The 26,629-nt window shown below is 38.8% G+C and overlaps 1 protein-coding gene across 12 annotated transcripts in view; it reads left to right on the top strand.

The window, feature by feature from the left end:
* Positions 1 to 26,629, top strand: part of LOC134224678 (adenylate cyclase type 2) — a 271,530-nt gene that overhangs the window by 165,364 nt on the left and 79,537 nt on the right. For all 12 annotated transcript variants that reach the window (XM_062704179.1, XM_062704174.1, XM_062704175.1 and 9 more), the window contains 3 exons: positions 16,242 to 16,372; positions 17,890 to 18,087; positions 21,715 to 22,257. In XM_062704179.1, the coding sequence (XP_062560163.1) occupies positions 16,242 to 16,372; positions 17,890 to 18,087; positions 21,715 to 22,257 (872 nt within the window). The remainder of the gene's footprint in view (positions 1 to 16,241; positions 16,373 to 17,889; positions 18,088 to 21,714; positions 22,258 to 26,629) is intronic.

The raw sequence follows: 26,629 nt of genomic DNA, 5'->3' as shown, positions 1-26,629 counted from the left end.
TCCACGTGTCTTGGAGGGACTTGAACCTCCTACTCTCTAGATAGGCGTGATAACCCCTACACAACAAGACCACTTAAAGGTCACGTTTGCGGAAAAGCCATCAGAATCCGAGTACCAACCTCCACCGCGGTTAGCTCTCTTTTTTGCAAATTGAATATCTTTCGGATGCTTGATTTGTCCAATCTCCACATGTGCTTTACTGTTGTTTATCCACAGTCAAGCGAGTGCCAAAATAATTTTTGTTGGCAAATTTATTTGTGTACTACTGGCTAAGATATTAAACCTGTAAGTTTCCCATTATTTATGGGATTTTTAAACAATATTTTCTTTTGTGGATCTACTAATACCTCCACTGTTGGCACCGTTACTCTAATAACGAATTTCCTACAGCGTGAAGGTAGTTCCTTTCCCTGTTTACCATAAAAGACATGTTATAGAATACTTTAGTTTTGACAAATGCTGACAAAATAGAAAGATAGTAAAAAAATTTCACCTGTTTTCTCTGTGCCCACTAGTTTTGGTAAATCATAAAGTAGCAACAAATCATAAAACAACATCCGTCATTACACTTTTTTGTCATTGATATCCAATTTAATTTTTCAAGCACAATTGCCTTGCTGTAACAGGTCTCTATTGTCAAACAAAATTGTTGTGTGCATGATGATTAATCGTCCCAATAATTAGTAATCGATTTTAAGACAGGTTGCGAATCTTTAGTCATGATCGTTAAACTTCTTTGAGGGCATCACTGAAATGTGCAGTGCAACATAGTAGCCTGAATTTTTGTGTGCTATCTTTCGCACCACGAGCAGCAATGTTGCCTGTTGATTAGTTATGCAATTAGCTCCAGAAAACCACGGTATAGATTAAATTCGATTACTAATTATTGGAACGATAAATTGAGATGCGGTTTTCACTGAGTGAAAGCTGTTGAGTATTCCTTTTAGCTATGTAGGTTTTCTTTTAACATGCGCTTAATGGGGAAGCGTCATTAACAGTATAATGAAAAAATAAATTTCACCATACTAATTTGCATGCAAACTTGAAACGGCTTGTGCTAAATCAGTTTTAATCCAAATGAACTCAAATTTTCAGAGGACACTCAGAACATGGTACAGAATCAGATGAGCACTGTGGAGCAAAATCGATTTTTTGAACCACCCTAGTATACATATTGCGTAGAATATCTAAACAAAAAGTTCTAATGATGTCCTTTTTTAATCCAGTTACCTTCATTCCCGTCAACTTTGTGCCAAAGATAATCCGAGGCATGGTTCGCTTCCACGATTCACAGGACCTTTAAATTCACACTCACGTCGACCACACGGGCATCTACCTACTCGGGATGTTTTCCTTGGCTCGAGTGTAAAGCAAATCGAACTGTTTCTCCGGAGTTGAAACATCAACACCGAACCGATCGAGAATCGACGTTGGCGACGATTTCGGTGGATGATGCCACACCGTCGTCATTGGATCCAAATTGTTGACACAAACATTTCCTGTTGTCATTTGGCATTTCCCTTGGCGAAACGACAACATTTCGTAGACACTGATTGACAAGCCACTCGAGTGCGAGGCGAAACATCAGTGAACCACGACAGGTAGGTGGAGGTAACAGGCAGAACAACACCCTGTACGGCCGATGGTTTATTTCACCCGCCACCAGGCCACATGAAACAGTTTCGAGGGGCAAATCGCTTGGAAGCCTCAGCAAGGCACTTAGGTTGCGAGATTGACACGACCCGTGCCTTGATGCAAGGAAACGATTATTCTCATCACATGATTGATTGATGTAGTATCGTTTGTTCTCAGCACCTGAGTAAACACAGCATAACACAACTATTGTTAATGGTTCTGGCAGTTAAAATAAATACTGTTTCAACGTTTACAAATGGTGTAGCTAAACATTTTTTTGTGTTCCTACAGATGATGCGAATTTTCTTATCAGTGATTATATATGAGATTATTCAATATTTATCATCTATTTGAGCTTAACCACATATCAATTCCCAATCTTGTTCGTTATCCAAAAATTTGAAAACAACAAGCAATCTAATCATTGACATAAGTTTTTAACTTCTCCGGGTTTGAGCTAATCTGCATCATGAAGGGTGTCCACATTTAAATTGCATCACTTGGCAAAAATAAAATAGTCTCTCAAACGATTATCATGAATTTTTTAATGAATGAAATACAATATATAAGTATGGTTGAGTGTGTTATTGTTTCACTTTATTTTTTCATCTGAATATTATTAAGCTCTTTTAGTGGAATGTCTCCACCTGTCATAAGACGATTTTAGTTATTCCATTTAATTCCACCTCGTTGTAATTTTCATAGATACTTTGCAAGACACTGGAGACTTCCTTATAGTTGAGATCGAATAACGTATCTGTAAAGATTACATCGTAGTGGAATTAAACGGAATATGTAGAACTATTCTCGTCTTATGACAGGTCCTTTATCTGGTTTGTAACTGATCGGAAAATACTGAAGCACGAAGTTCGCAATCATCCAAAAGTTGTCACTACGGAACAATGATTGTTGAATGGACCTTTCCTTGCCCCAATCGATTATCTGACTGATTGAAGATTTCCAAAAAACAAGTATTTTTTAAAAGGCTCCAATTTAATTTTGGACGGTAATTTTGCAATATTCATTTAGTTTTAAGCCAATTTTTACCTCAGATCTTTCTAGATGTTTTGTTTTTGGTCTTTTAGCTCTTTGGAAATAATAACACTCATAAAGTCAAAGTATCGACGGAGACAATACAACGTAAAGCAGGTTAAAAGCTTGAAAATGTCTGTTCAGTATTTTTTCAAAATATTCGGGCATTTGGATGCGTTGAAGAAATAGAGTAAAATAATTATACCAGATTAAATATTGTATTTCATACCCTGAAAATATGACAGTCGATTGGGACACTTATTTTTGGCGAGTAGTTCTGAGTGATGCAGTTTTACTGTGAACACCCTTTATCAAAAAGTATGAACAAAACGTGGTTTGACAAACTTCAACCTTGAACCTATCTATCATATGTCTCAAGAAGGATGGGTTGGTTAGTCTCGCTTCTTTTTTGCTTTCAAACAGTTTAACCTTATTAGCCTTGTCAGGTGGGGGAAAACTCTTGTAAGAAACACTCCCTTTTTAAAGAAACTTTTCTCTCTGGCGAGTAAACCCATCTGTGTACACTGCACATACCTAACGATAGATACTACTTCGTTTTTTTTTCTCGTGTAGCATGAACTGTAGAATAACTTAAGAAAACTAGATAGAAAAGGTTCTGAATTATTTAATCGTTGCCACCATGGTTATCTTCGCACTTGAAACCTTATTCTCACGAAGCAGCATGTGATCGTCTTTCTTCTATTTCCAAATTAAATGAACTGAGCAACCAGCATTTATTTTTCCTCCACAGCACGTACTCAGCTATTTGCTACTGACCTAAACATTCATCCATGTGATAATGCTTCGCAAGGACCAGGGATTACTGTGTTTTGGGTTTTCCTTTTGCACCCAGCCTTCCAAAGGATACAATTAATTCTACTTTTATCCCTCTTTTAATCAGTAATGGCAGATGCTACGGGTCATCAGCATTTACATATTTAAACAGCGACGGCAACAATGATAGTGAAGCATTGTATATGGAAGCTTTAGTTTGTGGAATTATTTTATTCTTTGTTAGTGCTTTGTGGTATTCAAATCAAATGGAATTTGGGTATTTGTTCCATTATTAATTACATTCTCACTTCTAAAGAAGTCATAAAAATAAAGAATAAAAATAATTTGCGCTCAAATTTTTAGATTTCGCTTGAGATTAACCCTCTTAGCACCGATTTTTTTTCCGCTCAAACCATTATTTTGCCTAGTTGCTTAGTTTTGAATAAGGTACACTGGGGGAAGTGGAAAAGGAAAAATCGCTAGTAGATGTTTAAATTAGTGTAAAATGATCTAAATGCGTTCAATCAAAATGGGCTATCAAAAACAGTCAATTTTGCACAAACTGTGCGGTAATTTATACCATTTTGGTCGCTTGAAATTTATGGAAATAGATTTTTAAATTAGGAGTTGTTTTTCCACTTACCCTATTGAGATGGGGTAAGTGGAAAACCCATGTTACCTTGACCTTCAATAGTGATGAGTAGTTACATATAACTAAAATCAATACGTTTAACTTAGTTTAACGACGCAATGAGAAAACAAAACTGTGCAATAAAAATCCTATTCGACTAAATGCTGATGGCATATTAGAAATTTGGAGACAGTACTCGTCGATAGCAAATCCTTCCGCACGCGATGGCATATGAGCAAGTCAAACCACCTTCCTTTTGCCAGTGGAGATATATCAGCTTCCACACTGATATTCTTCCCTCCCCCTTCATACGGGAGCTTGGCAGAAGGAAGGTCGTGTGATATGTGCCATCACAAATATTGCCCTCCGCTCGCTTTCAAATCGACTTCTATAAAAAAAACCCCAAATTTATCCCCCAGTGGTGATTATGCCTTTCTCGATTCAATGTGTTGAATTAGTATGGTAAATGCAACGTAAATTGCCTACATTTAGGCGGTTAATAGCTTTGATGCGATTATATCCCGCTACTTAAGAATTACTCAACTATGAGAGTAATGGATTGCGTCACGGCTAAATTGATTAATGACTTAAAGTGTGCATGTAAACAGCGTATTTGTTAAAAGAAAAATAGAAATATTATTCAAACCAAATGAGTTATTAACAAACAAAAACAATTGTGCCCAACTAGGAAAGTTTCTCCGTCGAATGAAACTAGTTGCACTCGAATCGGTCAAGTCCTTCTATATGAAACGTGTTTAACAATAAAAAATTCCCGGGGCTACACACATACACACACACACACACAGTCAGACATGTGCTCAGTTTTTCGAGCTGAGTCGATTGGTATATAACACTATGGGTCTCCGAGCCTTCTATCAAAATTTGGCTTTTGGAGTGAAATTATAGCCTTCTGGTACAACTTTGTTGTACGAGAAAGGCAAAACCCAACTTTATTCACCGAGTGGTGACACTGCCTTTCTCACATTTAGCCAAGACACCAACCTTATATGGCGCTTACATAATTCGATTCCATTTTCTTAATAACTTTTAAACGCAATGGTCGATCGTTATCAACCTCAATAGTGATCAACTCGGGTTTGTCCCCCGTCGAATGCAACTTGTTGCGAGAAAATCAGTTAAGAATTACTATATGAAAAAAGTGGCTAATGTTTTTCGGTTTTCGTGTGCACACACACACACATACACACGGACAGACAGACATTTGTTCAGATAGACGAGCTGAGTCGATTGGTATATAACATCATGGGTCTCCGAGACTTCTATAAAAAGTTCGATTTTGGAGTGAAATGATAGCCTTTCGGTACAACTTTGTTGTACGAGAAAGGCAAAAACATTCTTCATGCCTGCCGTATCCTAACGGAACTATCAATTCTATACTTTCGCCTCTAATTCTATCATGAACATGTACGTCTGAGTTTGGAAGATGATATTAGCATTTCCATATCATTAGATATTTCTGGTTTGAACAGATTTTCCAACAATTGTTCAATCACCTCATTTATATGCTCCAACACTCAATTTGCACGTTGGTCCTCCACGAGTACTGCCCTGGTCTTCTACCCGTAGATGGCCGTCGCATTTTGTAGGTGTTTAATACGGTGGAAGCGTCTTATGGAGTGCAAAGTACTTACGATTTTCTACTACGATTGACGTACCACAATCTCCAGCTGCTGAGCCAACTACATCAAGTCAACACCACGACCTCCTACGAATTATTTCACAAAACTCTAGGATAGGATGTGCCAATTAGTCAGTAAAAATCGTACCGATTTTCTGTCAAAATCGTACCGGTTGCTGATTGGGTGAAAATGACAATCGATTACTTCGATCGGCGGTATCACATTTTCAAAAGGGCAGCTTGTTGTTACCCTGGCCGTGTTGCTGGGTAAATAAATTGAAATTTATGAAAAAATTCAAAAGTTTTATTTTTGATTTTTTGGGTAAAATTAATTTATGCTAGACTACAAATGATGTATGCATGATTCGCAAATGTTATGCTAATTTAAAACACTTGATTTGAAGCATTATTTATCAACTTTTTACCCATTTCACTATAAAACTCATCTAATTCCATGTTAAAACTTTTTTCTGAAAGTACATAACATCTTTTATTACGAAATAATGGAAAAAATGAACGAGAAAACATGAATTTGTTACATATATTGTTTGGCGGATTTTGCATAAAAATTATTCGGAAGCACTGGCTACCACCTCGTCGAAGCAACCGACTGAGGAAACAACAAGGCAGTCGCAATTCAATTGTCACATCCTATCCTAGACAAAACTGTAGGCTCACTCTCTCATCTGTCACTTTCCCATCTAGGGCAAATGCTAATGGCTAATGCATATGCCCCTTTATTCGGTTTATGTTATTTACCATACTCGTCTCAATCCCTACAGATGCGTCTCCGAATTCCGTTGCTGGTATTGATTCCGTAGATCTGCAGTCAAACAAAGTACCCGAACACAATAACCGCCCTAGTTTCAGCTCCGAACTTCTTCTGAACCGAACTTTCTCTCGGAGTTTGATCTGTCAAACTAAATGATGCGTTGTTCAGTGCATCTTTATGAGAATCTAACGCACTTTGTCCGAAGTTGGGGTTCTTACCTGTATCTCGCATGCTATGATGCCATAAACGCTAATTCTAATCGCTTTTGGAGCGAAACATCGTGATTCCGCATGAAATAAAACTCAAGCATAATGAGTTTCTTCAAATTTGTGAGCGAGTTTTACAAAGCATTAGGACCCAACATTAAGATCTGGATTTTACTTAACCACCATGGTTGGAGACAAATTCATTATTATTCCTGACATTCGATATTAGCTGCACCAAGTTGGGGTCTCCAGTTAGCCTTGCGAGCAAAGACGTAGGATTGCCACTCCGGAGATGGCGAGTTCGATTCACAGTCCCAGTCTAGGATGTTTTCGGGTGGGAAACATTCTCGATTTCCTGGACATAGTGTATCCATTGCAGTACTGAGATTTTCATTTTCATTGAGAGAGGTCACGCGATATTTACATTTTATTCAAAACATAAACAATGAAAGGAATTCCGCCAAAATTTTTACGGATTTTTATTTCATGAAATATATAATAATTTTATCGACTGGTCATCGTTATTTGCACAGATCTATTAAAACTATTTAGAAATTTAGATTTCAAAACAAAACAACCATCATGACTGCTTGTAATGTGACAGTTGACCGGAAGCCCGCTACATTTTCGTTTGGTCTCTTGAAACAACGGTTTTCACTTTCACATGACGATCACGAAAACTACCAATTTTTTCTATTGTACTTGCCACACAAGATACATACTCATGTAATGGCGAGCATAGAAAAACTTTCAATTAATAACTGTGGAAATGCTTAAAGTATACGAAGTTGAAAAGCAGGCCAAGTTCCAAGTTCATGCAGAGCCATAGAAGAAAAAGAATCAAGTTGCACTTTGTGATGGGACATCACAATTGCTAAACTTAGTACTTTATTTTGCATTTTGCCATCAAGGCTCTTCAAAAGCGTCATTACGGCATCCACAACTTCCGAAACTTCAATATTACTTTCTCCCAACGTGCCTTTGCAGTTTTTTTTTAATTCTTTAATTTTTTTAAAAAATCGTTTCATCTCTACTTGGTGGTCTTCCCAACACGTCATAGCGGCTCTCAAAACCCGCAAAAAAAGTTGGCGGTGCTCCAAACACGCCATTGCGGTCCTCAAAACTCGAAAATTATTCCATCTTTATTTGGCGGTCCTCTAAGCACGCTATTGCGGTCCTCAAAACTCGCAAAACATTTCATCTTTACTTGGCAGACTCGCCATTGCGGTCCTCAAAACTCGCCAACCATTTCAACTTTTCTTGGCGGTCCTCCAAACATGCCATTGCCGTCCTCAAAACTCGCAAAACATTTCATCTTTACTTCACGGTTCTCCATACACGCCATTGCGGTCCTCAAACGTTTAACGTTTACTCACTACCGCCACCTGATTGCCGCTTGTCCACCTACAGTGCATTATGCATTGGGCGATAATGTTTCCGTGACGATGATTTTGATTGCATTTTGTGAGACGTCTGTGATTTCACCTTTACATTTCATCTTTCCTTGGCGGTCCTTCAAACACGCCATTACGGTCCTCAAATCTCGCCAGTCATTTCAACTATTCTTGGCGGAGGTATCGCCTTACTCGGATCACTGTTGGACCCTGACTTAGGTTTGCCACATTTAAATATGTATTTTAGGTGTAAAAAATCTTTTTCATCTGTATTAGGGTAAGGGAGGTATTTTGGACCACCATTTTGACAACTCATATTTTGGACCACTGAGTGCAAATTCCTCTTGGTGGTCCAAAATAAGATCGGGTAAGGGTGGTCCAAAATACATCCTTTACCCTATAATTCAAAAATCTGTATACGAAATCTGTATGATAGAATTGGTTAAAATAACGAAAAAAACTTTATTTGAATTTCTTTATTCATAAATCTGGATATATGGCTGCAAAATTTCTTGTATAATGTTATTGTACATCAATGGCGTAGGCAGAAAATCGGTCTGGTTTTTTTCTGATTCTTTTTTTAACCTCAGAGATTGAGAAAAAAATTCTCTTAAAAATATTGTCTCTTGGGAGAGGGGTGTCCAAACGGGTGTTTCAATCGAATTGTACGGACGAATAACTCTTGTACCTAGTTACATTTAATTTTCAGTACATATTACGTAAAAAAAATAAGGTGCTTCCCTTGGGGTCGCTAGAAAATTAGGTATTAAGTATTAATATTAAGTATTTGTATTAAGTATCAAGCTCGTTATGTATCTGAATAGGCTATTAGTTTTGGTATATTACTGCTTTTGGATACAATGAAATAATTAGTTGACCTCACGAAAAGTCCACAAAAAATTATTGAAAAATCAGGTGGAAACTGCTGAAAACATTTCGCATAAAAAGCGATCCTAGTATAACAAGAACACTAGTTCCATTCCATTTTTCTAAAAATTTATTTAGAATTCAATTAATTGCATATTATTCGGCAACTCGGCCGTACGAAAACCATTTTTTTGTTAAATATCTTGGCTGTGCATATACACAGCACATGTTTCGAAGTGGACAAATTGATATGAAATTTGCGAAAAAGAATCCACGTGTCTTGGAGGGACTCGAACCCTCAACCTCCAACTCTCTAGATAGGCGTGATAACCGCTACACAACAAGACCACTTAAAGATAACGTTTGCGGAAAAGCCATCAGAATCCAAGTACCAACCTCCACCGCGGTTAGCTCTTTTTTGCAAATTGAATATCTTTCGGATTGTTGATTTGTCCTTTCTTCACATGTGCTTTACTGTTGTTGTACTGTTGGGCTGGGCGGATTTGTATAGAGTGCGAATCAATCACACTCTGCTGTCCAAAGGCTTGCTTGGCTGAAGCATTTGATGAGTTTGATTGCCCTACGCTTGCGGTCGCGTGTACTCAGACGACTAATGACGGTGTACGACCGACACTTGATTACAATTAATTGCATATTATTCGGCAACTCGGCCGTACGAAAACCATTTTTTTTTGTTAAATATCTTGGCTGTGCATATGCACAGAACATGTTTCGAAATGGACAAATTGGTATGAAATTTACGAAAAAGAATCCACGTGTCTTGGAAAGACTCAACTTCTTACTCTCTAGATAGGCGTGATAACCCCTACACAACAAGAACACTTAAAGGTTAGAATTGTTTTTATTTCATATTGATGTTTTTATGCAAAATGATTTTAGTTCTGAATTATAATCAGGTATCAGGTATCAGAACGTCGGCTCAGGAGGCACGTTCCCCTCAATTTGGGAGATTTGTGCCATCGCCTTCACTGGCCTTTCTCATCATTTACCTGACGGAAAAGGAAGTGAAAAGGGGAAAGGAAGAGGAAGTGAAGTTGGAAAGGAGAATGGAACCATTTATAGGGAAGCCAATTATGTAGACTCACACGCATTCAGCTAGGGACTAAAGAGAGGTCACAAAAAAAACAGAGGATGTAACAATAGACGAACGTCAAAGACGAAACACAGAGTGCACTGTGAAAAACGCATAATGCGAATCCATATAGGTGACAATCACAAAGTACATTGTAAAAATCGCATAATGCGAATCCATATAGGTGGCAATTTGTTGAAAACTAAGTAAAACACATATTCATAACCCCATTCTTATTGAACCTCACGTTGAGATTGAACAGGAGTAGCCGAACCCGAACGTCAAGGACTAGACACAGAGTACATTGTGAAAAACGCATAATGCGAATCCATATAAGTAACATACACAAAGTGTATTGTAAAAAAAAACGCATAATGCAAATCCATATAGGTGACAATTTGTTGAAAACTAAGTAAAACACGTATCCATATTGATAAGAAAATTATTTTGAGCTTTTTATCGTATCCATACGTATCCATAAGCCCACTCTTATTTAACCTCACGTTGAGATTGGACAAGAGTAGCCGAAGCCGAACGTCGAACGCATAATGCGAATCCATATAGGTAATATACACAAAGTACATTGTGAAAAACGCATAATGCGAATCCATATAGGTGACAATTTGTTGAAAACTAATTAAAACACATATCCATAACCCCACTCTTATTTAACCTCACGTCGAGATTGAACAAGAGTAGCCGAAGCCGAACGTCAAGGACGAGACACAGAATACACTGTTAAAAACGCATAATGCGAATCCATAAAGGTAACATACACAAAGTGTATTGTAGAAAAAAAAACGCATGATGCGAATCCATATAGGTGAAAATTTGTTGAAAAAACTAAGTGAAAAAACATATTCATAATCCCACCCTTATTCAACCTCAAGTTGAGATTAAACAAGAGTAGCTGAAGCCGAACGTCAAAGACGAAACACAGAGTACACTGTGAAAAGCGCATAATGCGAATCCATATACGTGACACACACAAAGTACATAGTAAAAAAAATGCATGATGCGAATCCATATAGGTGGAAGTTTCTTAAAAAAACTAAGTTAAACACATATTCATAACCCCACACTCACGTTGAGGATGAACAAGAGTAGCCAAAGCCGAACGTCAAAGACGAGACACAGAGTACACTGTGAAAAACGCATAATGCGAATCCATATAGGTGACAATTTGTTGAAAACTAAGTGAAACACTTATTCATAACCCCACTCTTATTTAACCTCACGTTGAGATTGAACAAGAGTAGCCGAAGCCAAACGTCAAGGACGAGACACAGAGTACACTGTGAAAAAAAGCTACAATGCGAATCCATATAGGTAACATACACAAAGCACATTGTATAAAACGCATAATGCGAATCCATATAGGTGACAATTTGTTGAACTCTAATTAAAACACATATTCATAACCCTACTCTTATTTAACTTCATGATGAAGTTGAATAAGAGTAGCCGATTATCTCGGAGAGGTAAAAAGTCAACTACGCCATAGCTCCGGTTAGCGCAGCGAGGGCTAAAATACTGTGAAGGGGGCCCTGGTGCTTCACAGGCTCCGTTTGCGGTTAGGTTCTTATTAGACCCCCCTAACCATTCATTCGTAGGCACGGTAAGTATAAAGCCGCATCACACCAAGAATTAGGGGTCACCTGTATGGTGGACTTTTACCACTGGAACAGGCAATCCGTAATGTTATTCTTAGCCAGATAACCAGCTGCCGACACCACACGGCTATCTAGGCTGTTCGTGGAGAGAAGTTGACATTGACTTTACGTCAACTCTCAATGTGGCCGAACAGCCGGCTGTGCATATGCACAGAACATGTTTCGAAATGGACAAATTGGTATGAAATTTACGAAAAAGAATCCACGTGTCTTGGAAAGACTCAACTTCTTACTCTCTAGATAGGCGTGATAACCCCTACACAACAAGAACACTTAAAGGTTAGAATTGTTTTTATTTCATATTGATGTTTTTATGCAAAATGATTTTAGTTCTGAATTATAATGTTCAAAATCGGTATGAAAAAGATTTTGATTTGTTTTTAATTTTTCTGATTTTTTTCCAGCAGTTAGAAAAAAGAAGCGTCGAGATTGGTGCCGTATTTTTCTGTTTTACCATGAGACGAATATATGTTCAGTGAGATGGAAATCGGAACAGTTCCCTTAAAAAAATGAGTTGAGATTTCCTTCCTGACGATTTAACTCGCGAACGGGTTGATCGATTTGCAAGATTTGTTCCCTAATCGATTCGTTTTGGGATCCGCAAGGTTTGTAGATACAAAAAGTTGGTGAATTTAAAGGGGAAATGTAAAAAAAAATCATTAAAATACAATTAAGGGTCAGCTTCTGAGAAAAAAAAAAACAAAAGCAAGGAAATTGATCTAGAGTGCGGTGCTGCAAATACACAGGATTTTGTTTTTGCACGATTTTTTTTCGCTCGTATTTTTGATCGTGTGACTTCAATTTGCCACCAATCTCTTCGCAACATGTTTCAAAAAATCCAGAATAAATCAAAGAAAAATCACATGACAATTAATATACGCTAAACATTTAGGATGAACGGAAAATTAAGAAAATGTAAATCGTGTAAAAACAGAATCAAGTGTACTTTATTGTGGCATTTTCAACACCCGGGCAAAGCTGGGTTTCTTTCGCAAGTCTCTAATAATATTCATACCAGTTTTCGCCAAGTTCCTAATTTGGCCAGTTTGTCGCATAACTCTAAAAGTAAAGCAATTTTCGTGGGTTATATTAGCTCTAACAGGAGATATATTCCTTAACTTTCTTCGCTGTTGAAACTGATCTATTTTTTTTAGAAAATTTGCATTTTTCAGGGTTGGCCAAATTAGGCACTAAGGTGGCCAAAATCGGTACACTTACCCTAATTTTTTTATTGGTTTAATCACCGTTACTGAATATGGGGTTGATTTATTGATATTTTTCGGTGAACACCGAAAAATATCAATAAATCAACCTCATACTTCCCCTAATTGTTTTAAGTTTATTCATTAATCATCCATTTTTTCATGGCATACATCGCTTATATTCATTAATCTTTAATCATAATCATACAATTTTTAACTCATTTTGATAGCTTTAGAGATTGATTACCTAATTATTGATCAATATGCAAATCATTCAATTGAATTATTCATAATCATTAATTAATTTTGGAAACAGCAATAGGGAAAACCCTTGAGGTGCACAATATGCGTACCTTAGTTAATTCAAAACACATCCTCATGCTCAACCAATACTGGCAAGGTAATGGTACGGTTGTTGCTTCTAGTTTTTTTTATATGTGTGCTTGATGCATGTTATTAAATTGTCTTGCTAAATTTGTATTGCCGATAATATAATACCCAGATTATTTTTTTATGTGAACATTTTTTCGTTTTTAGCTACATCTAAACTAACAATTAATTGCATATTATTCGGCAACTCGGCCGTACGAAAACCATTTTTTTGTTAAATATCTTGGCTGTGCATATGCACAGCATATGTTTCGAAATGGACAAATTGATATGAAATTTGCGAAAAAGAATCCACGTGTCTTGGAGGGACTCGAACCCTCAACCTCCTACTCTCTAGATAGGCGTGATAACCCCTACACAACAAGACCACTTAAAGGTCACGTTTGCGGAAAAGCCATCAGAATCCGAGTACCAACCTCCACCGCGGTTAGCTCACTTTTTTGCAAATTGAATATCTTTCGGATGCTTGATTTGTCCAATCTCCACATGTGCTTTACTATTGTATACCCACAGCCAAGCGAGTGCACATTGTTTATTAAACGAGAGGATCGCACTCCATGCCCCCCAGGAACTGTCTGGGCGGGACGGTATAGAATGCGAATTCAATCGCACTCTGCTGTGCCAAAGGCTTGCTTGGCTAAAGCATTTGATGAGTTTGATTGCCTGAACGTAAGCGGTCGCGTGTACTCAGACGACTAATGACGGTGAAAGACCGACACTTGATTACAATTAACTGCATATTAATCGGCAACTCGGCCGTACGAAAACCATTTTTTTGTTAAATATCTTGGCTGTGCATATGCACAGCATATGTTTCGAAATGGACAAATTGATATGAAATTTGCGAAAAAGAATCTACGTGTCTTGGAGGTGTCGAACCCTCAACCTCCTACTCTCTAGATAGGCGTGATAACCCCTACACAACAAGACCACTTAAAGGTCACATTTGCGGAAAAGCCATCAGAATGGAGGCATGGAGTGCGATCCTCTCGTTTAATAAACAATGTGCACTCGCTTGGCTGTGGGTATACAATAGTAAAGCACATGTGGAGATTGGACAAATCAAGCATCCGAAAGATATTCAATTTGCAAAAAAGTGAGCTAACCGCGGTGGAGGTTGGTACTCGGATTCTGATGGCTTTTCCGCAAACGTGACCTTTAAGTGGTCTTGTTGTGTAGGGGTTATCACGCCTATCTAGAGAGTAGGAGGTTGAGGGTTCGAGTCCCTCCAAGACACGTGGATTCTTTTTCGCAAATTTCATATCAATTTGTCCATTTCGAAACATATGCTGTGCATATGCACAGCCAAGATATTTAACAAATACATCTAAACTGTTTATAGCATATTTATTACCTACCATCTGATTTTTATTCAATTGTTTAGGATTGTTCCATGCCCATATATGTTGGTGACAAATTGAAGTCGATAACGATAAAAATACGACCGAAAATGTGTTCTGTATAACACATCGACTTAACGTTCTGAACAAGGTGTTGGTCGATCATATTTTAATATAACAATATGGATTTTATAAAATTTCCCTAGATTTTTTTTTTCAATTTTATTATTGGTATTGGTTAAACAACTTTATTGTTTGATTAACGAAGACTGAAATATATTAACGATCTAGTTGGTGTTCCATGATTGAAACGGTTCAACTGACATAGGCAAATATTTCAGAGGGTGGCTTTCACTTATTCCCTTCGACTTTAACACTTGTTCGATATAAATTAATCAAAACTATTAAATTAAAAGCTCAATATGATTTCAAATATAGTGTTTCACCTCAATGATGATTAATCCGGTGAAACTTTGCTTAGAATTTCTTCATACAGTTATTGAAAGTACATTGAGACAAAACGGTTTACAGTCAAAAGTCGATTTAGTCAACTGTAGGTGAAATATATAATGGAAATACGTACCTGGTGAGGTATTTATTTGATTAAAACATATTTAAAAAAACATTGAAACATTTGTACCGTGCGGGACCGAAATCCGTACAGCACCGAAATCCGTCCACCTCATGAGATATCAATAAATTAAAGGGGGTTAATGGTAATCAATGTAGAAATATTTTTTCTTATCCTGTTCAGATACTTGGCAGTAAGCTTTTAGGGAATAGAAATGGTAAGAAGGCTTTGAAATTAAAACAAGAAAAATTAAAAACAAATCTCCACCCACCAAACGCGGAGTTTTAGCCGCCATTTTGTTTTCGGGTAGAGCATAATTGCGCCAAAAGTAACAGTGTTTCAATTGCTAATTGCGAATCATTTCATAAGATAAGCGGAATACAAATAGAAGAGATCGCTTCTCAAGGTGCGTATCGAACTATTTACAGTGGTAGTATAGTCAATCAGACTGCTTCATTTTAAATATTTAGTTTATAAATAGCTGTACGGATTTTGATCCTTTGATTCGAAATCGAGTCAGGAGTAGTTGATTTTATTCATTATTTTATCAAGTTTCTCGTATTTTTTAATGAGTAAATGTGAAACACTTCAAAAGTAGAAGCCTTTATGCTCCTGTGTCAATGACAAACGTTTTATTTACATTCGATTCCTATTTTCTAATGACTTTTTCATATACTAAGGTGCTTAAGTGTACGGATTTCGATGCCCCACGGTAATGAGAATCTAGAGGGTTCAACATAGTTTCAGAGCGTATAGCAAACGTAAATCGATTAATTTCTCGGACAATTTATCGTGTTATCGACTATTCCCTTAACGCTGCAACACTAATGCTACCACGACGATAAGTCGTTTTCTCCTATCCTAGAACCATTTATATTCAATCAACTCAATCTCCCAGCCTGAAGCATCGTAACCACTTTATATGCAATAAAAACCATGAAAACAGAAGTTTGTCATCCAACGCAAGCTTCTCCCTCATCAGGCATTTTCTCATTTTGTTCTATTGTCTTTTCTTCCCACAGAGAACTCCCATCTGGACGATCTATACACCCGCTACCGGCAGCGGCTACGAAAGTCGTTATTCATTTCCGGCCTGGGAATATCGATACTCTCCTGCCTGATATCAATCATCCTGCGCCAGTTGCAAAAAGAGGTACGATAAAATTCTCCTGTCGGCGTCCTGTACCATAAACACATCCACAGCTTCCTTGGAACCGGTCCCACAATTGACAGAGTAGAAATGCATGCAGTAGGGTGTCCTGAATGTTTGTGTGGAATATAAAATTGGTATACGCTATCCAAACTATTTTGAGTCAGCTAAGGATCTTCTTATCAATTCACGTGCCAGCTTGACAATAGCTTTTTTTTAATTTGTAAAAGCCTCTTTACACAGATAGAAAAAGTTGTTGAAACTTACACGAAAGTAATGCACATAAAGGGAATGCCAAAAAGAGCGTAATATTAAACGATATTTTTGCTTGAATGTATGCAATTTGTATTGCATTATGACACTATTTAGTCGAGTTAAGTGGCATAATGCTATACAAATTGCATACATTTAGGGGCAATTTGATGGAAAAGATTCATGTATGCTCAAAATAGTGTAATTTTCCGCGTCTGTATTTTTTACGCGCTGATTAATTTTCATTATTTTTTTCTGTGATAGCATGTATATTTTTCGACGAAAATAAGCTATACGAATTTAAATGCTCCAATATGGGTCACCTTTCCAACCAATATTTATGTTAACTCACATTTTTCCAAAATTTCTTATATGTAATTGTTTGTGGAAAAAAATTAAAAAAAAAACAGTTGTCAAGAGATATGACCATTTCCTAATAATCGGTTTCAATCAATAATTTCTAAAGGGATCAGGTCATAAATTTGTTTGTTGGTAAAATCCCAAATTCTTAAATCTTATCAGCGATTCAAATCATGCGTGAGTCAAGACCCACTAGAAACATGATCCAGAGAGTCGCTCATTAAATTTGTTCGCTAAGAACAATGGCAAACAACGCTTTTTAGAGTGAAATCATATTTCGACGAGTGAGCGAAGTAATGCGATTCTATCCGAGAAACTCAAGCCCGATGCTCTCCATACAGAATCGCAAGCGAGTTAACGCGCATGAAGCCTCGACGATTGAGATTTGTGCTTTGAGATTTGTCATAGTCTAGGCAAACTCTTGCCCGTTGTTTGAAGTTTCTTTTTTAAATTTTTCCGATTGTGTCTGTTTCATTCATCATCAGTTATGCTGTGTTGTAACATTTGTGTGTATAGGCGCTTAATTAGAGTCAAAAGTTTTATTCGTTTCGGAGTAAAATGTTGTTGTCAAGAATTTTGCAACGAGCTCCATACACATCTTGTTATGTTAAAAATTTGTGAATTCAGCATTTTTGCTGGGAACAGCTTAATTTTTTAATTCTATTATTAGGTTCATAATAAACTTTTCAAAAACAAATACTTCAAATTCTCTAGTTTTTGTGATTGTTTAATCAACTAGTTTGGATCCGTCATGCTTCAGGGCACCCTATTATTCAAATGCCGTCTATCCCGTTTCAAACCCAGGAACACACCACAAATCTAAACATTCCCATCATCCCCAACCAAGCACCGGTCGTTAGACAGTTGAAACAACAAAAAAACCAAATTGAAAACCAGCTGATTTACAGATTGTGGCCGACCTGACGATGCTGACCGTCGCCTCGGTGCTGCTGTGTGTCATTCTGGTGGCGCTGCACTTCCCGATGGTGATGAACTCCCCGCTGGCTGCCCTATCGTTTGCCTTGATGACCACCGGGACCATCGGAGCTGTGGCCATCGCCGTCGGAGCCCAGCTAGCACCGTTGCCGCTGTTTGCACTAATTTTGGTAAGTACACACAGCCTGAAAACCAATCCACCGCAGAGACGGGTTGAACCATTTTCCAAATCGAAGGGCATCGAAACGGAACGTTAGTTGTATACATCTGGGTTCTAGGTGTGGAATATTTTAGTGCGCCCCTTGGAGTGGAGCTTTCATCTTCACTTTATGGTTGCATTCCATGCACGAATTCAGGATTCGTTCACGGTTTGAACATTAGCAGGTTGTTTATCCCTAACTTTTCGGTTGGTTAAATAACATTTACTGTTCGTAAAAGAAACTTTATGGCTCATACATTACAGCAATGGAAAAAAAGGGGTTCATACGTGAAATCAACTCATCGTAGGTATAAATTGAGCATGGTCTTGCATGACGAAATAAGAAATCAAAGGCAAACGAAATGTTTGCCCTTATATTAACTCATATTATCCAAGCGTCCTAAACATAGGCCATATGGCCACATTATAGCTAGCACTACCGTCGTAGCATTATTTGGGTCCTTGAAAAATGTTGAATCATCTATCATTACAATAGTTATACTGTCATTTCAAACATAAGGCTCCCATATTTATATGAGTCTGTATATATGGAGAACAGATCAGCCTCATAAGTAATTTAGGATATCCTTTGTTCCGCCGGGCTTCCGGGCCTCTTGAAAGGAGGCTGCCTGGCCTCATGAAAGGATGCTTCCGAGCCTCTTGAAATTAGGCTTATAGGCCTCTTGAAAGGAGGCTTCCGGTCCTCTTGAAAGGAGGCTTCCAGTCCTCTTGAAAGGAGGCTTCCGGACGTCTTTAAATGAGACTTCCGGACGTCTTGAAATGAGACTTCCGGACGTCTTGAAATGAGACTTCCGGGCCTCTTGAAAGGAGGCTTCCATGCCTCTTGAAAGGAGGCTTCCATGCCTCTTGAAAGGAGGCTTCCATGCCTCTTGAAAGGAGACTTCCATGCCTCTTGAAAGGAGGCTTCCATGCCTCTTGAAAGGAGGCTTCCATGCCTCTTGAAAGGAGGCTTCCATGCCTCTTGAAAGGAGGCTTCCATGCCTCTTGACAGGAGGCTTCCGAGCCTCTTGACAGGAGGCTTCCGAGCCTCTTGACAGGAGGCTTCCGAGCCTCTTGACAGGAGGCTTCCGAGCCTCTTGACAGGAGGCTTGAGCCTCTTGACAGGAGGCTTCCAGGCCTCTTGACAGGAGGCTTCTGAGCCTCTTGACAGGAGGCTGAGCCTCTTGACAGGAGGCTTCCGAGGCCTCTTGACAGGAGGCTTCCAGGCCTCTTGACAGGAGGCTTCCGAGCCTCTTGACAGGAGGCTTGAGGCCTCTTGACAGGAGGCTTCTGAGGCCTCTTGACAGGAGGCTTCCGAGCCTCTTGACAGGAGGCTTCCGACCCCCTTATAAGAGGAGGACCCTGCGCCTCTTGACAGGAGGTCTCTGAGCCTCCTGACAGGAGGCGTCCGAGCCTCTTGATAGGAGGCTTCCTGAGCCTCTTGACAGGAGGCTCTGAGGCCTCTTGACAGGAGGCTTCCGAGCCTCTTGGCAGGAGGCTTCCGAGCCTCTTGACAGGCGGCTTCCGAGCCTCTTGACAGGAGGCCTCCGAGCCTCTTGACAGGAGGCTTCCGAGCCTCTTGACAGGAGGCTTCCGAGCCTCTTGAAAGGTGGATTCCGGGCTGCTTGGAAGCAGGCATCTGTGAAGCGTAGAAGCAGACTACCAATCAAAGCAACTGACTTTTTCGTAAAAAAAACAACCTTTATGCTTTTCAAATGGAGGCTTCCGAACTTTTAGGCTCCAGATTTTAGCTCAGAAGCATATTCTAACATATTTTTCAACATGTTGTTTCGATCATGTAAAAGATTTAAAAAAAAAAAGTTCATTCGACGTTTTATCCTTTCGATCTTTTGCCCCACAGTTATTCATACACTGTGCTGGTTGTGAAGGGCAGGATTCAATTGGCTTTAATTCACTGATCGCCATGCATTTTATGTACAAGAAAAAGCTTTGAAATAAAATAATATACACAATTTTCAAAACTTTATCAATGAGATTGAACAATAATTTTAATACACCCGTTATTACGCATTGTTGTTCGCTGAGATAGATAGATAGATTCTAATATCAGAAGCTGCGCATTTGTAATAAATTTGCACGTTAGGATTTCTTAAAACAAATTAATCGAACAAAGCAGCTCAAAGGTTGCTCAAAAAAACCTGTTTATTTTTTTTATTTTTTTTTGATTCGCTCAATTTTATTCTTTTTGATGCTCTGGTGCTTTGGACGATATTTTATCCAAATCAACCAACGTTTAGGCAGTGTTAATGTTTATAATGTATGGGGAAATATCGGAATTCTGTATTTTGGAGCTTACTAAAAAACTCATCCATTTCCTACAAAATTTAATACGCATTCGAATACTGCAAGCGGGATTAAGGCTTACTTCCCATAAAAATGTATAAACTTATCTTACGGTCAGATAAATAATTGAATGTCTCTGATTTATTGGCAATACATCCCCTACTGGGACGTTGCCGCTTTTCAGTTGTTTATCAAGAACTTCCACATTGGTTCATAAGCTGAGTTAGCATTCGTATCATTAGACTGGCACGATGATAATCCATGCTCTGGGAACTTGAGATAAAGTTCCACTCGAAATTTGTTTAGACCGGACAGAGAATCAAACCCAGCAATTTTCAGCATGATCTTACTTTGTGACTGCGCTTCTTTCCGCTAGGGTAGGGAGGACCGACTTCAAAAGCACAATCGCCGAAGCTGCTGTCTAGTTGATAAAACATTCCCAATAGCAACACTACCTATAATATGAATGACAACTTTTACTTTACATTCTGCAAAAGGAAAACAAACAAAAAAAGACTATCTCTCATTGTCCTTCTTGCCTCGTTGGGTTCGGAAATCCACAGGAAAATACGTAGAACAGAGATCCAACGTTAGATGACCTATCCGCCAAAGTTTACAATACCCACTATACAGCTCCTGATGATGACGAAGGATTGTTGTCTGGGCTGCAATGCAAACAATCTCACTCTGCCTTGGAGCATCCTTTCCTGATTCTGTTGCTGTGTACTGCTGCTATACACACTGTTCAGTTTTTTCCCCATTTGCTGAACGTAAAACTGAACGCCGATAGGCTCAGGCAGTGGACACACGACTCGCCTCGCCATAGGGCCCCACTGAGTGGAGAGAAGTGGGATAATGAATTTGCATTTTCTGTTAAATTTCCCTTTTTAATTTTTTCAACAGACCCGGCAGCAAACAGCAATAGCGCAGTCAGTGATGCAAGAGTAGCAAACACAAAAGGATGGTCAGCATTGTGATGACACTACACTCGCTTTTATGTGGTCGTCTGTGGGTTGATGTCAGATTTTTCTAGTGAAAAAGTAAAATAATAAACTTGTCACTTGAAACGCTGTGGAATAGTTTTATAACATGAAAAGCTTCCAGAAATGGTAAACGATTGTTTAGAATTTCCAACACTTCTGTTCCATCATCTTAGTTGGAGGCACTCATCCCCCTAAGTGCATATTCTTGTCATTTCAGCAGAAGTGCAATTTACGTGCAATCATCCTCTAAATTTCCTTTCATTATCTAGTTTGTCGTCTATTCAAATGTTCTCTCCGTTTTATCTCGACAGGGCGTCCACACGATGTTGCCCATCTCCTGGCCCGTTTCCGTGGTGTTGGCAGTAATACTGTGCCTCGTGCACATCGGATGTCGCCTTTGGTCCGGAGTGCAGGACCTGCCGGCCTACTTCTTTCCGCAACTGGTGGCGGAGATGATATTCCTGGCGTCGGCGTCCGTCTCCGGCCTATACTACCGCATCATGTCCGATTCAGCCCACATCGATGCCGTCGACGGGACCCGCATCGGAATCGAGCAGAGGGTCCGGCTGGAATGTGAACGAGAGCAACAGGAGCAGCTACTGCTCAGTGTGATACCGGCCTACATAGCAGCCGAGGTGAAACGCAGCATAATGTTGAAAATGGCCGACGCCTGCCAGACAGCCGGTGGTCAAAGTCAAACCAGATTCCACGAAATGCACGTCCAGCGGCATAACAATGTGTCCATTCTGTATGCGGACATTGTGAACTTCACGCCGCTCTCGGAACAGTTGACGGCATCCGATTTGGTGAAGACACTCAACGAGCTGTTTGGACGGTTTGATCAAATCGCTCAAGTAAGTGGCTACATACCTACTACTAGCAAACGTGTAATGTGCACCATATGAGAAAAGCTATTTCCAGGATGCTTGTTTGTTAATTTGCTTGCTGCCATCATGCATGTCGTCGGTGTACTTTGGGGGAAATGTCGGACATCTCTCTCGGTGAACAATAGCCTTAGGCAGTAGCCATTACGACTAATCTGTTGCAAAGTGATGCTGATGATGAAGCAGTGATTGGATGCCTTGCTTGTTTTATTTATGTGGTTAAAAGACTAATGGTTTACGATAGGTTAACGATGTTCGCAATATTCAGCCCGAAAATACAATTAATTTCAGTGTCTGTTCATTGTACATTAGGATTATAGGCATTGAAAAGTTTTTCAAAGTATTGTTTCCATCGGGTAGCGAAAAAATAGAACTTTTATATAAGCGATTGATAGTCAGATTAACTATTAACGATTAATGCTAGGTAATTTTATTCTGCCAAATTTTGTCAACTCAATTGCCGAACACGCATAGTAAACATTGTTTCAAATTGCGAACATTCTGATTCAAATTGAATGCATTAAAACGCATTGTTGGACAATTATTTATAATTTCCTTGATAGGTGTGCCTGCCGAGGAAATTCGGTCATTTATGCAATAATAACAAAATGTTTCAGATTAATTTCCATGCAACGAGTGTTTGGATTATGAGTCTGTTCGGGATTTGAATCATTTTTTTCCGAACTTGCACGGTATTTTTTTCGAGCTCCAGCTGTGAGCTCTCTCTAATTTTCGCTTGGAATTATTCTGATTGTTTCTTCTTCTGTATTTCCAAGAACGGGGCTTGGTGGTCTTCTGCCTTCTACGCAAGAGGTCCATCCCAGACCCGTTCTATTCCTTCTACTTTGTATCTTCCCATATATTTATAATGTTCTAGCAATCGCTTCAACTGGAAATGGGCTTTCATACCATTTACATTTTCTATCCTATACCTACGAACTTGACTAGTTCTAGCAGGTAGGGGAACGGTTCGCCCCTTCATCTCATAGCTCCTATTTCCATCCCATCAAAAACAAAGCAATGGAAAGGAATTTGGTTTGTTTATTACGCATGATGACAAAAAGAAGCGACAAATTTGGTGCCGTATTTCTTTGTTTAGCGATGAGATGGATATATGTACAGTGAGATGGAGATCGGAACAGTTCCCCTAACTGTTAGAATTCGAAATGAACGAAAAAGCTCGTTTCGTTATCCAATTAGAATATACACCACCCTTTCTTTACTATCACACTGGCAACCCGTTAACCAAGACGATCTTCTGCCATAGAACCTAACTCCAAAAATTCCAATAAAGTTCCGCATGAGCTCGTGGCGAGTGCAGAGGTGTTCTCGACTTGCAGTGGGCGAGTGATTGCATCATCAATTCCTTCCCATCCCGATGGACCGTGAGGACGTGGCCAGCGTCGTTATCGACCATTCAAAGCTCTCGGACTGTGCACATTGAGGTTGAAGAGAAAATCACATGCTTCCATCTATTGTTTCCTTGTGCAATTGGTATTTCTGATTTTTCACATTTTATTCGGAAATTCTTCTGAATTTTTAAGAGAATTCTTCTCAATTTGAACGAAAACTCTTCTAAATTTCCAAAGGAAGTTTACATAGCATAGCATAGGTGATTGTATGCGTCGCGGGTGGCAAAACAATGCTCTACTGTATATTGTCGCCAATTGGTACTTGGCATTAGTACCAATTTCCTTATAACCACGGAAGGAATGTTACTTCAACATCTAGGGTATCCAATCATGGTTTGAACTAGTGAAAAGCGTATTATGGTTTGAACCATTTTGAAATCAGTAGAAATTACCATCTCATAAGCAGGAAATGAACCTAGAACAGTATGAATGGCATATTTAGGTATACTGGAAGTGATAGAGTTTATTTAAACATTCGTACATATTATTTAAGTAATAAAATAAAGCGATAAACTTGTAAATGCAGTCATGTTCTGCTGCTGTCCGCTAGGAGCGCTGCATGCGTCTAGCTGGAGCATTTTGTTTACATTTCCAATATGAAAAAATCGCAATTTTCATACCGATAATTTAGACGATTTTCACACGTTTCGAGTTACTAATCTAATGCGAGGAAATGAATAGTAAAACGAATTTGCTTTTCTATAGATTTCCTCAGCGTTAAATGCATGTGATTAATATTATATTTAGGAGCTGCTGGCTGCTGCAGTAGTTCAAACCATGGTACGAATTTTGTTCAAACCATGAACAGTGTAGTTCAAACCATGGTACGAATCAAAGTTATGAAATTATTAAGTTTTTTCAATGAAACTAAGCATAAATATGTGCACCCAGGATGTTTTTAAAAAGATAATGAACTAAGCTACCATATAAACTAGAAATTGCAGTTCTAACATGTCCATTTAATAAAATAGATCAACTTTGTTCTGCCGGCTCATCTGAAACCCGCCATTTGGTTCAAACCATGATTGGATACTCTACTAGTACAGGGGATCCATACTACCTTCATAGATAGACCTTCGGGAAAGAAAATTTGTATAAGTGGCTTAGGGAAATAATGGGGACCTCTATTCGACAATACAGAGATTTTAAAAAAAGTACGGTGAAATAAATTAATTAATTTACTTACGAAACGTCCAAAACAACCCGGATCTTGCAGATTCTCCGTGTCTTTTACAAAACACGTTCAATCGCGCACTTATTAATTTGGTGAACACAAAACTGCACAACACTGAACAAAAACACTCCAATTTCGCAAACGCTCCGCATCGCATACAAAACACATTTAATCGCGTACTCATTTTCACTTCGGACGGATCGCGCGAACTATCTGTTTTTTGCACAAAAGACGATTGGACGCAAACTAATTATTCTTTAATTCGAACACGCGAATCAGAACAAACACGGATGGAACAGTTTGCTTTCGGCTCTGGACAGAGCAACTAATTATTTGTTCGTGCATGATTCGCCGATTAGCATCATTGCACACGATTTCTACGTGTTCCTTTTTGCGAAATGTTATGAAATAACTTTGTTTGCTCAAAACAATAAATAATAAATCCGTACGCAAACAAAACACACTCCTCGATTGGGTGTTGACGTTTTTTGGAGCGAAATCATGTATTGGCGAATGAGCGAAACAATGCGATTATGCACAAAAAAAAACAATTCAATTTTTTTAAGGGAAGTTTTGCCGAATTTTCACAGTTGAATTATCAAAAATTTCCACAGGAAATTCTGCTGCATTTCAGCGATATTTTTTTTAACTTCCACAAAAGTGTGTTAAAATTTCCATGGCATATTTATTATTTCTAATACGAAATACCCACGAATAAAGTTTCCAAGAAAATGCTTCCAAATCTCCACGATTTTTTTCGAGTTTTCACAGAGAATTCTTCCAAATTTTCCAAAGTGCCGTCGCACATGCAATTTTCAGGGTAATATAACCTGTATGATATGGAAATGCTAATATCATCTTCCAAACTTGGACGTACATGTTCATGATAGCATTAGAGGCGAAAGTATAGAACTGATAGTTCCGTTAGGATACGGCAGGCATGAAGAATGTTTTTATAGAAGTCGATTTGAAAGCGAGCGGAGGGCAATATTTGTGATGGCACATATCGCACGACCTTCCTTCTGCCAAGCTCCCGTATGAAGGGGGAGGGAAGAATATCAGTGTGGAAGCTGATATATCTCCACTGGCAAAAGGAAGGTGGTTTGACTTGCTCATATGCCATCGCGTGCGGAAGGATTTGCTATCGACGAGTACTGTCCCCAAATTTCTAATATGACATCAGCATTTAGTCGAATAGGATTTTTATTGCACAGTTCTGTTTTCTCATTGCGTCCGTCTCGTCGCAACCAACTTGGCTGCCTCGGAGAGAACAAAGCAGAGAAAGGCACTGCTGCTGTACCGTCGACCAATAACAGCTTAATTGATGGATGCCCCCACCAAGGGTAGTACACTAAATTAATGATTTCGTGTGTGTTACTTCTACGTGAAGTTAAACGATTTACAATGATATGGAAATGCTAATATCATCTTCCAAACTTGGACGTACATGTTCATGATAGCATTAGAGGCGAAAGTATAGAATTGATAGTTCCGTTAGGATACGGCAGGCATGAAGAATGTTTTTATAGAAGTCGATTTGAAAGCGAGCGGAGGGCAATAGAGTTCAGTGCGAGATTTCTCTTGTTTCAGACAGCAGATCGATGGCGCGATCGGTCGAAATATTGTGTTCTGCTTTGCGCGTCCGGTAATAAAAATCAGTTCAGTGCGTGATTTCTCTTGTTTCGGACAGCAGAACGATGGCGCGATCGGTCGAAATATTGTGTTCTGCTTTGCGCGGCCGGTAATAAAAATCAGT

Source organism: Armigeres subalbatus, chromosome 3 (assembly GCF_024139115.2).
Source record: "Armigeres subalbatus isolate Guangzhou_Male chromosome 3, GZ_Asu_2, whole genome shotgun sequence".
NCBI classification, from domain to species: domain Eukaryota; kingdom Metazoa; phylum Arthropoda; class Insecta; order Diptera; family Culicidae; genus Armigeres; species Armigeres subalbatus.
This window is presented reverse-complemented; position numbering and strand designations above follow the sequence as displayed.